General features: G+C 51.4%; 1 protein-coding gene across 2 annotated transcripts in view; it reads left to right on the top strand.

Moving 5' to 3' along the window:
* The window catches only part of RGS3 (regulator of G protein signaling 3), a 69,089-nt gene that overhangs the window by 16,019 nt on the left and 37,671 nt on the right, over nucleotides 1-15,399 (top strand). For both annotated transcript variants that reach the window (XM_013129980.3, XM_005140673.3), the window contains 3 exons: nucleotides 4,181-4,371; nucleotides 6,085-6,168; nucleotides 12,928-13,039. In XM_013129980.3, coding sequence (XP_012985434.2) covers nucleotides 4,181-4,371; nucleotides 6,085-6,168; nucleotides 12,928-13,039 — 387 coding nt within the window. The remainder of the gene's footprint in view (nucleotides 1-4,180; nucleotides 4,372-6,084; nucleotides 6,169-12,927; nucleotides 13,040-15,399) is intronic.

A 15,399-nucleotide genomic window follows, 5' to 3' on the forward strand; every position in this document is an offset into this window, starting at 1 on the left:
GTGTCCCTGGGCCCATCCATGATGTATTTCCCTTTGTATGCATGATGCCTTGCTGGGGATGCCAGTACTGTGGCCTCTGCTTTGATGTTCACTTTATTGCTAAGGCAGCGAGGATGGTCGTGACTCAGATTTGTACAAACAGTAGTGCAGGTTGATGTGCCAGCTTTGGGGAATGCTCATTTCCTGGCTGCTGCAGGTCTCTGCAGGCTCTGGATCAGCTCTTCTTGAAACGCCTTTGAAACATAAACTCATTTTCTGCAACATGTTTGCTGGGTCTTGCTGGAGAACCAGGAATGATTGGGCTTGTGGGATGAGGTGTGTGGCAGGGATGGGGACTGCAGGAATCCTGCTCCCTGCAGAACCACTTGTTTCCTGCTCAAACCTGGGAGCTTTGGGAGGCTATTCTTGCACCCTGGTGTGTTGGGATGCCCTTAGCATAAGCTGCATGTCTGCAGAAGAGCTGAGTTCCCAGGCATGATCTTCCAGGGGTGTCTTTACCTCAGCTAGAAAACCCTGTACTGCCTGTAAAGATGGGACAGGGTCCACTGAAGGCAAAGTGTAGGGCTGTCAAAGGCATGATAGGGATGTTGGGGAGTAGGAGGGAGCAGTGTGGGTCCAAGCCCCCTGTACCTTGGGTGCTGCAAGCCTTGGAGCTCTGCAGCCAGAAGTATTCCCATGGCTCAGCTGTAGGGGATGTTCTGTACTATGGATAATTGCAGCTCCCTCCTGCTCTTTGTGGATGCTGTGAAAAGATGAGCTGGACCATGGGGACTTGTTCTTACAGCAGGGTGCAATTTGAGAGGCTCGGCTTCTTCCCATAACACATTTTAGTGATGGTTTTCAGTGTATTTAATGTTAAGTCTTCAGAGGGAGGGATGCATTATTTACCCTGAGCAGTGATTAAGAGCTGGCCACCAGTCCCACAGTGACAGGAGCTGACAGCTGGGGCAGGCTGGATCTGTGTCTGCCAGTGTGCAGAAAACAGGACTTCTGCAGGTGAATTCCTCTGATAAAATGAGGTGATTTGGGGCTAAGAGGAAAAGCAGATCCTGCATTCCCAGCCAGATTGTATCTGTCCTGTGTTGAGCTCTCTTTCATGCTTTGATTTCATCCGCCAGTGCAACCAGGACAAAGGGAAAAGAGAAAATGTCAGGGTTGTTGCACTTAGAGGTGGAAACAACCTTTTAGGTCACCAGGCCCCCCCCCCCCCGCTGCCAAGGCAGGCTCTTAAAGCAAGCAGTAAACAGCAGGTTTGTGTTGCCAGCAGAGCACGGGCTGGCTCTGCTGGTGCTTATCTGAAAGTAAATGTGCTATTTCCTAATACTTAATGGAATATGTAATGTTGGGTAGGTTCGTTTATTTGCTTTGGACGAGACCTTATCTGCTCTGAGCCATGGTCAGAAGTGTTTTGGCTCGTTTCTGCCTGGGAAGGTTGTGGGTATCCGATCAGTGCAGAGGCAGGAGCTACTGTGCAGAAATCTGCTGTGCCTGGAGCAGAACTCTCCGGGGCTGGGGAGCAATGTAGGGCTCAGGGGTCTCTGCTGGGCATTCCTCTAGCAGGGGCTGCAGGAAGGTTTGCTGGGCTGCACCCCCAGAGTGTGAGCAGCAGCTCAGGGAGGGGATCCTGCCCCTCTGCTGTGCTCTGGGAAGACCCCCCCTGCAGCCCTGATCCAGCTCTGGGGCAGCAGCACAAGGGAGACCTGGAGCTGTTGGAGCGAGGCCAGAGGAGGCCATGGAGATGCTGCGAGGGCTGGAGCAGCTCTGCTCTGGAGCCAGGCTGAGAGAGCTGGGCTGGGGCAGCCTGGACAAGAGAAGGCTCCTGAAGGGGAGACCTGAGAGCAGCTCCAGTGCCTAAAGGGGCTGCAGGAAAGCTGGAGAGGGGCTTGGGACAAGGGCCTGTAGGGCCAGGCCAAGGGGAATGGCTTGAACCTGCCCGAGGGGAGACTGAGATGAGCTCTTAGGCAGAAGCTCTTCCCTGTGAGGGTGCTGAGGCGCTGGCACAGGGTGCCCAGAGAAGCTGTGGCTGCCCCATCCCTGGCAATGTTCAAGGCCAGGTTGGACACAGGGGCTTGGAGCAAGCTGCTTCAGTGGAAGGGGTCCCTGCCCGTGGCAGGAGTTGGAGCTTTGAGGTCCCTTCCAACACAACCCAGGCTGGGATGATTCTATGATTCTATGTTCCTGAGACATAGTGGAAGGGAGAACTGGCCAGTGCTCCAGCTCCTCAGATGGGTATGTTCAACCCCAAGTGGAGAGGTCTGCCTGGTGGACCCAAGCTTGCTTGATTCAGCCTCAGGAGGCAGGGATGAAATACTTGGATTTTTCAATGGGATTTCTTTTGATGGAAGCATGAATTTTGGGTCAGAGACATTCAGTTCCTGTTGGCGTTGTTGCTTGTGAGTTCTAGGACTGGCTCCCAGTGGTCTGAGATGTTCCCACCTCAACCCTGGTGCTGAGAAAATGGTAGTTTGTATCCAGGCAAAGCATCTCCAGAGCACCCCACATCCCATGCCTGCAGTCATGAGAGGAAATACTGGTGGGAGCTTGCTGGGTATATCCAAAGGCATTCCTCTGGGATGGGAGGAAAGAGCTTAGAAATCCTATATATCACGGAAGGAAGGACTCCCCCTCACAGGGGAGAGAGTGCAGGGAGCAAGAATAACTGTTGATAGTTATCAACAATGCTTTTAATCACAGGATTATCAATTGCATTTGGGATGCTGGGGCTGGTTTGACACATCACCTGATGTCTCCTGGCCTCTAGTGATGCAGGGTTTGGGGTGGCTGCAGTACCTGGCGTTGGCTTGTTGGGCACGTCAGAGTGATGCTCAGCCAGCTGAGGTAGGAGGCTGGAGGGGAAAGCTCCTGTGTAATCCATGCTCTGAGTGGGGATAATGGCTCCCTGCAATGAAGAGGGACAAAGTGAAGTCCAGTCAGGCTGCTTGGATGTTTTCCAGCACTGAAATGTGATGCTGAACCCAGTGGCTGGTGTTGTGGCAGCCTCATGCAAAATGAGCTCATCCTTTATAAATACACCCCCACGTCTGAGCAGCCATTGCATCCATGGGAGTGATTTGGAAATGTATGGATTGATCCCATGCCATGAATGTGTTTTTCACTCCTGTGCCCTTCTCTGACACCTCAAATCTTAGTATCTTCTAAAAAATGTGATTAACCCATCTCTAGGCACCCCATGATGTGGAATTCCTGCTCTTTGCTAATTTCCATACCCAGAATCCACAGCAGGCTGGACTTGGCTGGACAAAAATGTCCCAAGGTTTAAATTTCCAGTGTTTCTCTCCATGCTGAGTTAGTCACAGCAAATTTTCCCCTCCCTGCAAAGGGAAGGGTCATACTTCAGTGGTATTCCCCAATGGTGGGAACCTCCTTGGTGCTCCTGTGATTCAAGAATGTCCATTTAAAGTCATGTTTGGGGTTGTTCTGTATTAATGTTGTACCTTCAGTACTGCACAGGGAGGTGTCTATAGCAGCATCATATCTCTTCCTCCAGAGTTCTGTATTCACACATTGTGCAGGTGGCAGCAGACACGCAGTGACAGAGGAGATGGCCTGCAGCTGGACTTGCTAGGACAAGGGGAATGGGTTCAGATGTAAACAGGGGAGACTGAGATGAGCTCTTAGGCAGAAGCTCTTCCCTGGGAGGGTGCTGAGGCACTGGCACAGGTGCCCAGAGAAGCTGTGGCTGCCCCATCCCTGGCAGTGTTCAAGGCCAGGTTGGACACAGGGTCTTGGAGCAGCTGCTCCAGTGGAAGGGGTCCCTGCCCATGGCAGGGGTTGGCAGAGCTTTAAGGTCCCTTCCAACCCAACCCAGGCTGGGATTCTGTGACTTCCTTGGGTTTTCATTCGCACACACCCAGAGGTGTTTGTGCTGCTGGTGGGATGCAGCTAATTCCTTGGTCCAACAGGCGAGTAGATCTTGAGCAGAAATGTCCAGGGAGATGTCAGCTTGCATTAGAAGTGAGGTCCGTGCTGTTATTTCATGGGTCCCTGGGAAACTTTGACAGCAGTATGATGGATGTCCCTGCAGCTCTGGGCTCCAGCTCTTCCCCTCTCGCTCTGAGTGCCCTCCTGCAGCCTGTGGGAACAGGGAGTGAGCTGGCAGCGTGCAGCAGCTCTGTGGGAGCAATCCCCTGAGTCTGGGTTTCTCTCTGCTTCCTCCCAGGAAATGCATGTAAAGGGAAATCACACACAGGCTCCAGCAGAAAATCCAGGCTCATGAAGACTGTGCAGACGATGAAGAGCTATGGGAACTACCAGAACTGCACCATAGTGAGGCCACACATCCCACACTCCAGCTACGGCACCTACGTGACGCTGGCTCCCAAAGTGCTGGTGTTCCCCATCTTTGTGCAGGTAAGGGCAGCTGAAGTGTGGTGTTATGGGTCTGATGCACTCAGTTGTTGCTGTTGGAGGTGGGTGCAGGTTGCCATGCAAAGTGGATTTGTTTCCCAGCAGTATACCCCATGAATGCATGGATCCCCTCTGGCACTGGCAGTACTTAGCACAGTACTGGGTACATTCTCAAAGGGAATTGTGTCCTGCCCAAGTGATTGTCCATTGGAGACTTTTGCCTTTTCAGCTTTCAGATGTGGTCCTTGGGTGCTTGCTTGAGTCAGGAGAAGGTATCCCAGCTTCTGGGCTTCAGCCACCAGTTTCACATAGTTCCATAGGTTCTATGTTCTGTTAATAACAGTGTGCAAAGGTTCTTTCAGTTTAGATGGTGGCCAACACTAAAATCCCAGACAAGGATCCAGGGCAAAATGGCTTGACAGAGGATGCTCTCACTCCTCAGTTCCATGAATGTTTTTCTTCAGACTTGATCCTGAATTTGATGATAGCATCTCTAACTGCATCCATGCCTTACATTTTGTCCCTCATATGGCCAGAACCCCAGAAAACCTCATCCAATCCTATATGTTTAAGTATGTTACTGCTGAATCCCTGTGGAAAACCATTAGTCCTCCCCTGCAAGTGGCAATAGTAGTGTCATGTCAGCTCATGGTGGTGATTAACTGAAACCCATGATCCATGTTGTCCATCACTCCAGCCTGAACTAGATCCGAGGGTAAACGTGGGGCTGGGCTGGTGCTGGGGGGGCTAGTCTTATGCTCATCTCCATCCTCCCCAACAGCACCTGCATGGCTGTTCACATTAGCACCAGTGTGTTCACCAGCCCTGGCTGTGTGCAGCTTGCCTTGTGGAAGGTCACAACCAGCACTTCTGCCTGTTTAGTCCCAAAACTTGTGTCTTGGGTTGAGTCTGGGCTGTTGCTGCAATTGAGGAACTGGTTTTATGTTCCCACATACTGCAAGGCCCCCGTGCAGGTCCCCTCATGTGTATGCTGGTCATGCAGCTCAGGATGATTGCCCTGGGCTGGTTTGTCAGGGTTTGTTCTGCAGCTGGGACAAGTGAGCCTGTCCTGTTCTTGTCCAGCATTAAACAGGGAAGGCACAAACCAGGGAGCTGAGCGCTCAGTGTGACAGCCTTCATGAAGTCACTTTAACTCACTGTGAGAGTAATGGCTTTAACCTGCCAGAGGGGAGACTGAGATGAGCTCTTAGGCAGAAGCTCTTCCCTGGGAGGGTGCTGAGGCGCTGGCACATCCCTGGCAGTGTTGGACAGAACTTGGAGCAACCTGGTCTGATGTCGCTTCCAACCCAAACCACTCTGTGCCTCTAATCCATAAAATCATATAGCAAATATTCTTGTCTGAGGGGTGTGAGAACCCAGCGTGCCACTGTTGTGGTTGTGTTTCCTGCTAAGAAGCACCCATCGCCAAGCCCACGCTGCGGAGCAGTTGACGTGCAGAAGCAGGAGGCTGATGGTCTTTTTATAGCTGGGTCTGACGTAGGTGTTAAGTGTTCAGCCTTCTCTTTATCATGTGGCTGGACTGCAGACCTGCTGTCCTTCTGAGCACACTGTGGGGTGGCTTCTTCCTGAATGACTTAGTGCTCAGAGTGCAGACAAAGTGGGTTTGGGGGTGGAAAGTTGTTCTGGGAAACCACATTTCCAGTGGAAGGTTTGACTGATTCAGTCTCTTTTTTTCCTGTTTCCTTTCAAATGTAGCCCCTAGATCTTTGTAACCCAGCCCGAACTCTGCTGCTGTCAGAGGAGTTGCTGCTTCATGAGAGCAGGACCAGGACCATACAGGTAAGATTCTGAGCTTTCTAAACATGCTCTCTGTAGTCTTATATAGCAGATTGCAAAGGGAAATGTTTTATTGTGTAGTGCTGACATCAATATGATATTTGGAAACTTGTAGTCAGTTTATCATGGGATAAACTCAATACCAAAGCTTTCCTCTGCTAGACATCAACTTTATTTTCTTGTCTTCCTTCATGTTCACAAAGAAACTGCACATGGCAAATGCCTGCTGGTCACAGTCTGGTAGTTGAGGCCACTCAGGCCCAGAAAGAGGGAGTTTAAGAGTATTTTGGGCCAGGTTAGAGGACTAGACAGAGAACAGGAGCTTCCGGAAATTCAGCTCCTGAAAGAGGTCGCATGCCTTGTCCAAATTCCCCTTTCTTTTCCTTCTTTCTGGTGCTTCTCTGCAATGCTATCAGAAGGCTGTTAAAAACCTGGGGAAGCTTTGGCTACGTGCTGAGCCTGGGTAAGGGTCAGCTTTCAGCATCCCAACTGGCAGACTTGGGATGTGTTGATTACATTTGCTGCTGGCTTCACTCGCATCCAGCTGCAAAGTCTACAAAGCCCCACGATTTGGGACAGAGGAAGCAGCAGCTGGGAGAGCCCTTCCCAGCACTGCCAGTGCTGAGGGAAATGCTGCTTCTTTGGGGCATTTTCAGAGAATCTCACCACTGCACAGCATGATTTTGGTTTGAATTTGGAGGAAGCAATGTGCCATAAGGAATTTTAATTTGGCTAATCTTAGTTTCATAGAATCATAAATCCCAGCCTGGTTTGCAGTGGAAGGGACCTTAAAGCTCCTCCAGCTCCAACCCCTGCCACGGGCAGGGACCCCTTCCACTGGAGCAGCTTGCTCCAAGCCCCTGTGTCCAACCTGGCCTTGAGCACTGCCAGGGATGGGGCAGCCACAGCTTCTCTGGGCTTTCTGATAACACCTTCTGGATGACCAACAGCAGAATCTCAGAGACACATCACATCATTGGCCTCTACAAAACAGTACAACTCTGTGATACTTGAAGTGTCTCTCTTTCTGGTTTTCAAAGTGTGATTCATCCCTTGTTTTGACTTGAATCACTTTTCTTTTTGCTTTCTGCCAAAGTACATGAGGGAATTGCCTGATCGGTAGGAAACTTGACACTGATTTGTAAAAGAACCTCTTCCCCTCTCTGTGCTGCTGTTCCTTGCTGCTCAGGGTCTTCTGCACACCCTCATGAATGAAAATCAGGTAAACCTATGGCTGAGTAGCAGCTGTGCTGTGATGGTTTGGAAATGTGAAGGCCAGTCTGAAGTCAGGATTTTTCTCCTGGCTTGTTTGGAGTTGCTCACTTTCAGACCAAACTCAGAGGTCTGTGGTAGCAGCCAAATGTAGAATAACTATGAATAACTAATGCTGTTTGAGCCTGGGTGGAGCATGTGTGTGTATGGGGGATTCATATTTAGATGATGGAGAGCCTCAGGACAAGCCTGTCTGGAGGAGATGTGTTGCTCTGTCTCCAAATGGCCATTCCAGAGACCCAGCTTGGGCAGGATCAGGAGGAGGACTCTCAGGGGAAGGACTCTGTTTGCTTATGATACCCTAAAGAGGAGCATGAGCCTGGAAGAGGATTTTCCAGCTGGAGCTGCTGCCAAGGAAGGGCAGGATGCTGCATGCTGGCCAGGAGTGTGAGACACTGTTTGGGAATGATGGTGCCCTGAGGCTGTGATGCCTGTGCACACCTGGCAAAATGCAAGGCAAGAGGCTGTGACTAAGCAGAGTGGAAAACCAGAAGCAGTGAATGGAAAGAAGCACGTGGCAGTGTCTGCTTTGGAAGGCAGGGATCTTTCCCTTGGTGTGGACACAAGCGTGGTGCTGTTGCATGGCTCCCTGTTGCTGAGAGCTGACAGCTGAGGGCAGCAGCACTGGACATCAGCCATGTCCCCATGGAAGGGCTGTCTCATGCCTGCAGTGTGTCACAGGGTCAGGGCAGGCTTTGCAGACCTTTCAGGGGTTGCTGCAGGTCTCTGGAAAGCCAGAGACTTCCCTTCTCCAATGGAGCAATGGGTTCTGCTTTGGTCCTGATGGGCTGTGATGTGCAGAGGACCTAAGAGAACCTAAACTTCTGAAGCCAGCAAGACCGAAACTGGCCTGGACACACAGTGTACAGAAGGCCTCTGACTTCTCTTTTTGCTGGACTTAAGCTCTCTCCCTCTCCAGCCTTCTCTGCTGCCTGAACAGAGGCTGTCCTGTTTCCTATCGGTCCTTTCTTCCTTGCTCCATGGCGTTTTCCGCTTTCCCACTGCTCTTCCCACCCAATCTCTCTCAAACTGGACCCCTGCTCCTGTGGTTTGCAGGAGCTTTTTCTGGATGTTGTTCTGTTTTGGCTCAAGAGGGGAGGGCCCTGGTGCAGGGGCTGGAGATCCTGGTTAATTCTGCCCTTTTCAGCCTCCCCCAAAACCCAAACCCACCCAGAATCTTTTGCCATCAGCAGCTTTGCCATCAGGCCCCGCATCCTCATCACTGAGCAAACTCTCCCATCTCCTGAAGGAGTCAACCCACCTCTCTGGAGGCCTGCCAGGATCTGTCCTTTCCCTGACCTTACCTCTGGGGCAATCCTTATTCAGGCTTTAATCACATCCTGTCTAGACTTTGTTGCAATTCCCATTTTATGCTTTTCTGAAATCCCTCCAGTCTGTGGAGCGCTGGAGGAACCTGCGTGATGAGGCTTCAAACATGGGCTTTGTCCTTGTGGGTCCATCTCTAATGTACCTGGAGGCAACTTGCCAAAGCCCTGAGGCACCTTCACAGCATGAATCATGCTCATCCCTTTCCCAGCTCTTTAATGCAGATCAGGATGGTCCTGCCTTGAGCTCTGAAAGGCCCCAGCTCTGCCAGCAGCCTGGAGGTCATGAGCCACCATGTCCAGAGCAGAGCAAGAGGCTTTGCTCTCTCATCCCAAGTGTTGCACTGCAAGTTCTGGAAACTCCTGGCCTGGGACAGGGCTCTCAGCTCCGTGTTTCAGTGGGTGGCTGAGTTTGGCCAATGCAATGGATTGACCAAAACCCTTCTCCCTGGCACAGACATTTCAAGATCTTCTTTCAGCTTTTTTTAGACAGTTTTGGGTGAGAAAACCAGAAACCTGCACTTACCTCTTCCCTCCACCACACGGGTCCCTCTTACTCTGTCCCTTCTTCACTGCCTCTGAATAGCCTTCTCTTCCTTGTTTTTCACCATTTCCCCATCTGCACAGCCACTGCTTATGCTGGTGTTTGAGCAGAAGAGGATGGGGTTAGGAACAGTTCCTAAGGTTGAATGTGAAGGTGCTGTGGCTGCAAGGCTTTATTTCTGGGCACTTTTCGTAATGCTTTTGTTACCCTGCTTTGCTTTACAATGTGTGGTTATTGCGCCCTGTGGCCAGGCTCTGCCAGGGGTGGAGCTCCTCTTCTCATCCTGGGGGATGGACTGGATGATCTCCAGAGGTCCCTTCCAACTCTAATCATTCTGTGAAGTGCACTAAACTGCTGCTTTCCCTCTTGGCTTCTATGTTCTTTTTTTCTTGTGGGAAGCACTTTAAACATGGCCCTTCCTTGTGCAGCAATGTCTTCCTGGTTGTATTCTGTACTTAGTCAAATATATCAGCAGCTGGGGCTTTGCTTTTTGCTGTGTGCACAGCACACAGATATGCACTCTGTCCCACACATCAGTGTCAGCCTCTCTGAACATTTCCGTGTCTGTCCCCCCCCCCCCATAAAATCTATTTCCATCCCCCTAAGGTCTGTGTGACATCTGCCATGTGGCTTCATCACTTCAGTAATAACACAGGTGAGCCTGTATCTGTCTTCAGTCTCCTGTCATCACGTCCATTGTTTTATTTCTGATTTTGGGGCAGGAAATTAGCCCTGGGAAATACACAAAGACACTGCCAGGCCAAGAGGCAGCTCTTGTGGGTTCTGTGTCTTGCCTGGGTGAGTTCAGGTGCTGTGGTTCTTTTGTGTTTGCTCTTTTTCTTTTATGGGCCCTGTGATTTTTTCATGGTAGATACCAGGTCTGTTTGCAAAGGGCTGTTTGAGACGTGTTGCAGCCTGTCAGCAGCGTGATGGCAACTCTAGGCAGAACTCTAGGTTACTCCCTGCAGCCCTCCCCTCTGCTGGCTGCTGCCTTAGTGTCATCCATACTTCGAGTTCCCAGTGCTCAGCTATGCTGATCCTGCTCCCACTGCTCTGATCAGGGTCTGCTGGAGCCCAGGGCAGTGCTGGGTTGTTCTTGTCAGGCTCTGGCTTTGTGGGTAGAAGGGACTCTCTCTTTTTCCTCCCCCAGCAATGTGGAGGAGCAGCAGGACCTCTGTAAACTGGTCAATGTGGAGCTGACCTAAAATCAAGAGTCTTCCTGTAAGCAGCATCTAATAGAGATGCTCTTATGTGACCCACACTGGCTGCGCTTTTGTCTTCTCTATGTCCTGAATTCAATCAGGTCCCCTCCAATCCAGATCACTCTGGTTCTATCTTCTCATAAAAACACAATGTTACCTATAAATATTCCTTGTGTATTTCTGTTTCCATGCTGCCCTGTGTAAACCTGCTTGGTTTTGAAGTGATATTTTTATTCCTGCTGATCTTTCTCATCTTTCTTCTACCCTCTAAATTTCCATGTGTCTTCATTTTCTTTCCTCCATTTCCAGCATGTCCACTTCCCGATCCTGCTTTTATCTCACAGAATCACAGCATGGTTTGTGTTGGAAGGGACCTTAAAGCTCCTCCAGCTCCAACCCCTGCCACAGGCAGGGACCCCTTCCACTGGAGCAGCTGCTCCAAGCCCCTGTGTCCAACCTGGTCTTGAACACTGCCAGGGATGGGGCAGAAATGGAGCTTCTACACTGGAGATCCCTGACCCAGGAGCCTATTGGAGGCAAGTAGCTCAGTGCAATCACTGTACCAGTAGCTGAGGTTGGAGCCTGTCTCACTCTCCAGCAGCAACTGGGGACATGCAGCGAAATGCAGAAGATGCCAGGAAGCAGCTGCAATGCACCAGTGGACATTCTGGATACCAGAGCTTCTGCATGCTGCTAAACCACATGCTGCTCTCGGCACAGGATGCAGCATTTGAGCACATGGCTGCTTCCAACTGCTCCTTGGGATGCTCCCAAAAACCTCCCCCAGCAAAAGGAAAGCTGCTTTGCAACACTGAACAAAGCAGTGAAGGTTTTGTGGCCTTTTAGCAACCCTTTTGCAAAACCAGAAAGCAATCCAGCATCCCAGGGCCAGGTTGGGCACAGGGGCTTGGAGCAATCTGCTCTAGTGGAAGGTGTCCCTGCCCGTGGGAGGGGTTGGAGCTAGATGAGCTTTAAGGTCCATTCCAATACAAACCAGGCTGGGATTCTATGATCCAGTGGCTTACTGGGAGCTATAGCAGCACTGCCACCACCAAGTCACCTTTGAAAGGTGACTCTGCTCTGAGACACTGTCCCAGTACCGTCTGTCTCCATGCCCAGCGGCTGATGGACACGTGTCGGGGAGGACAAGCTGGGTATCAGTTCATCACATGATGGTGAGCTCATGGCAGGGCAGCAGCATGTGGCTGTGAAATCAAAATCAAGCCCTTGCCATGGGATTTCTCCTTGCTGTGCCAATTCATTTCTGTGGGATTCTTAATAAGCACAAAGCTACTGGCACAGCTTTAACTGACAATGAAACCAGACAGGGTCTGCTTTTCTCTGTGTTACTGGGAAAATCCCTTCCTCTGCTCTCAAGATGCTGTTGCCCTTGTGCCTACATTCACCCTCTTCACTACCTCTACTACTACATTATTATTAATACCAGGAATAACAAAGTACAAGCTGCACTATAAACTTTCTCCCATGCCTGTCCTGTGTCAAAGGTAACTTCTGGGACATGTCTGGTGCTATCCCAGGTTCCTCAGCCACAAACAAGAGATGTCCAGGGATTCTGAGAATAGCAGCTTGAAGTGAAGGAGTCAGCATGCTGCCCCATCCCTGGCAGTGTTCAAGGCCAGGTTAGACACAGGGGCTTGGAGCAAGCTGCTCCAGTGGAAGGGGTCTCTGCCTGTGGCAGGGGTTGGAGCTGGATGAGCTTTAAGGTCCCTTCCAACCCAAACCACTTTATGATTCTTAATTTAAGATCACACTGTTCTGTGCTGATTGAAGTAGGGGCCTCAGACAAGAGCCAGAAGCAGAACAAAATCTCCCTTCTGAGCTGTGAGCATTTACCACTGCTCTGCAGTAGCTGCCAGGCTCTAGGACACTGCTCAGGCACAGAGCTGGGGGTTCAGTGTTTGCTTTCCACCCATCAGCATGGTTTAAAGGTGTCGAGTTTGTTTCCTGTAACTGCTGGTTTAAAAGCCAAACTGTTATTTTCCCAGAGGGAGCACTGGGAACAGTGAGAAGTGTCCCGGGAGATCGCGCTTGCTTTTAGGTTGCAACTTCTGCAGCGTGCTGGGATTAGTCGGCAGCTTATTCCCTCCTCCTGCTCCTCTGATTTATAACTCATGCAAATGGGAAGTGACACGAGCGAGTAGAGGGTGTGTTTGTGTGGAGTTAAACTGTCGGGCAGGTCTGTCCCTCTTGTCACAGGACTCCACAAGGTTCAGTGGGTGGCTGCTGAGCGGGGGGAGCCTGGTCTCAGAGCGCCCCGAGGGGTGTAGCAGGGATCAGCCCTTAGGGGCTGCCTGCCATGGCTGGTGCGTCTCCCCAGGGCAGAGAACCTGCCCAGGACCTTCCCTTGTCTCAGTGCCAAGAGGTGAATGTCTCATAGCTTCTGCTTTTGTGCTTCCAGGTGACTCTCTTTGTCTACTCTGACCTGCTGCTCTTCACCAAGGAGGATGAGCCTGGGCGCTGCAATGTGCTGAGGAACCCTCTCTACCTGGAGAATGTCAAGCTCCAGGAGGGTGAGTGTCTGCAGGCAGCAGTTTGGTGCATTTTCATGCCACTAGCTATAAATGTTTCTAGCCAGCAGCAGGATAACACCCTGTTACTCCACTCTAACTGGTTCTGCCACATCATCCTGCAGGGGGGTGCAGGGCCAGCATCACCCTCCGTGTCCCTGCATTAACCCAGTCCCCAGGAGCTCCATCTCCTGGGACACCTTGGGGGGATGTGGGTACCACCCCTTGCTTTCCAGGGCTTTGTGGTGCATCTCTCGAGGGTTTGGGGCTGGCATTCCCCAGGCTCTGGCTGTGCTGGGCTGTTCCCTCGCTGGTGCTACCCTGCCTGCAGCCGGGGCTTGCCGAGGCGGAGAAGAGGAAGTCTGAGGTTACCCTCAAGGGAGTTCAGAGGTTGTCTCTTGGGGAGCCTGGCTGAGCCCTGCTGACCTTTACTCTGCTACTTCTCCCTTCAGCCACCCACAGTTTCCCCCTGCACCAGCATCCTCCCCCACGCAGGAGGAAAGAGCAAACCTTGAGCAAACCCTGGCCTCGGTGGCAGGCTGTGGACCATGCTCTTCTTCTGTTGACTATGCTTTCCCATCAAGCCGAAGGCTCAGAGAGGGTTCTATGGCAGGGGCTGATCCGAAATCAGTTATCTCAAGTTGAAATGAGGCTGTACAAAAGATGGCCTTCAGCTACTCAGGATCAAAAGGAGAACAAATGAATTGCTTTACCACATTCTATTTGCTACTGTGGAACCACTTGAACCCAAGCCCAGTCCCCCCCCTTGTTCCTTCTTTGGTGCAGTCACTTTCGGGTACAGATTGGTTTCGTGTGCAGTCCCCTGATTGTATCCGTGTGAGGCTGATGCCTTTATGCAGTCCTATGGCCCTGACCAAAAGGGGTTCATCTAGATCCAGGCTGCTTCTCCAAATGGATCATTTTCTGGCTGGATTTTGCCCCTTGCCATGACTCTGTGGATGGGCCGTGTTTTCCATGTGTGCCATGTTGTTGTGAGCCTCGGTGCTGGTTGTCTGCAGTGCTGAGCAGGGCACCACAGGCTGCCTCTCAGTTGTTCTTCCCCATTTCCATAATTTCTGCTCCCAGATTCATTCACTGACCTCTTTGGTGGGGGCAGAAACACAGCGAGAGTGATGGGACACCATGGCACGAGCCATTTAGAAAAGCCCCTGAAGCTTCCATGGGCTTTGTGGGGTTTGTTCTTGGTGCTGCTTATTTCTAAGCCAAACAAAACTGTTCCTGGTTGGAGTGCTCAGCTGCTGGTCAGTGTCTGCTCCTGGAGCACGTGTGTGCTGCCCGGCTGCTCTCTGAGCCTCTGGAATAACTCTGCCCTTCTTCACTTCCTTGAAGGAATCAGCTTCCCCGTGGTTCAGGTCCTGGCTCTGTGCACCCAGACCTGTTCACAGCTTGGCACAGGAATGTGCCTCCTAACCTCAGGCAGAGCAGTTGGATTTCGTGAGTGCTTTTCTGCCATTTACTTCCTTGTTGCCATGATAACTTGGCTGGATCACTTCTGGAAGAGCTTTAACAAGCCTCTCTGAAGGGGGTGCTTGTCTCCGCAGCACTGAACCACCCACCGTGCACCAGGAATCTGGCACAGTCAGTTTTGAGGCAGCTCACCCTCCTTTGGGCAGGGCTGCTTCAAAGGCGGGTGGAAGGAGTGAAAAGGTGTCCATCCCTTTTGGCAGGGCTTTTCTGTTGGTCTCCTCAAGGACTGAATGGCACATGAATAGGAACAGGCGTATTGCTGAGTACAACAATCGGGACATCTCCGGTGCACTACAGACCATTGTGATGTTTCCTGTTGCTGCTGCTCATTGCACTGTGCGAAAGCAGATCAGTGTGATCTGCTGTACAATGCGCCGTCTTCCTGCTTTAGAAGCCGAGCAGGACTGATGAGCACCACACCAGCCAATGTTTCCAGTGTGACAGGGCTGGCTTCCTCACCAGATACTGTGGGAATTTCCACGTGAAGGTCACCACATTGCTGGGATCCTGCCCCCACCCCGAGTGGGTGCACTCGGCTTTGGGATAGGGAAAAGTGCTTCTGTTCTGCAGCTGGAATGAGGAACCTCAGGACTGAGCTGGGATCCTGCAAACAAGGACTTCTCATGTGCTGCTTTGCTGTCCTTGACATCCCACCCCTCTGTATCTTGCAGCAAACAGCTCCAAGATAGAGGCAAAGAGTGCAATTTGTGAGTCTTCTGTCCTGCCACAGCTTCTCCCTGCTGCCCAGTGATGCTGGAAAGAAAGAAACCTGGAGAGGAGCTTGGGACAAGGGCCTGTAGGGACAGGCCAAGGGGAATGGCTTTAACCTGCCCGAGGGGAGACTGAGATGAGCTCTTAGGCAGAAGCTCTTCCCT

This window comes from Melopsittacus undulatus, chromosome 11 (genome assembly GCF_012275295.1).
Source record: "Melopsittacus undulatus isolate bMelUnd1 chromosome 11, bMelUnd1.mat.Z, whole genome shotgun sequence".
Classification (NCBI taxonomy): Eukaryota; Metazoa; Chordata; class Aves; order Psittaciformes; family Psittaculidae; genus Melopsittacus; species Melopsittacus undulatus.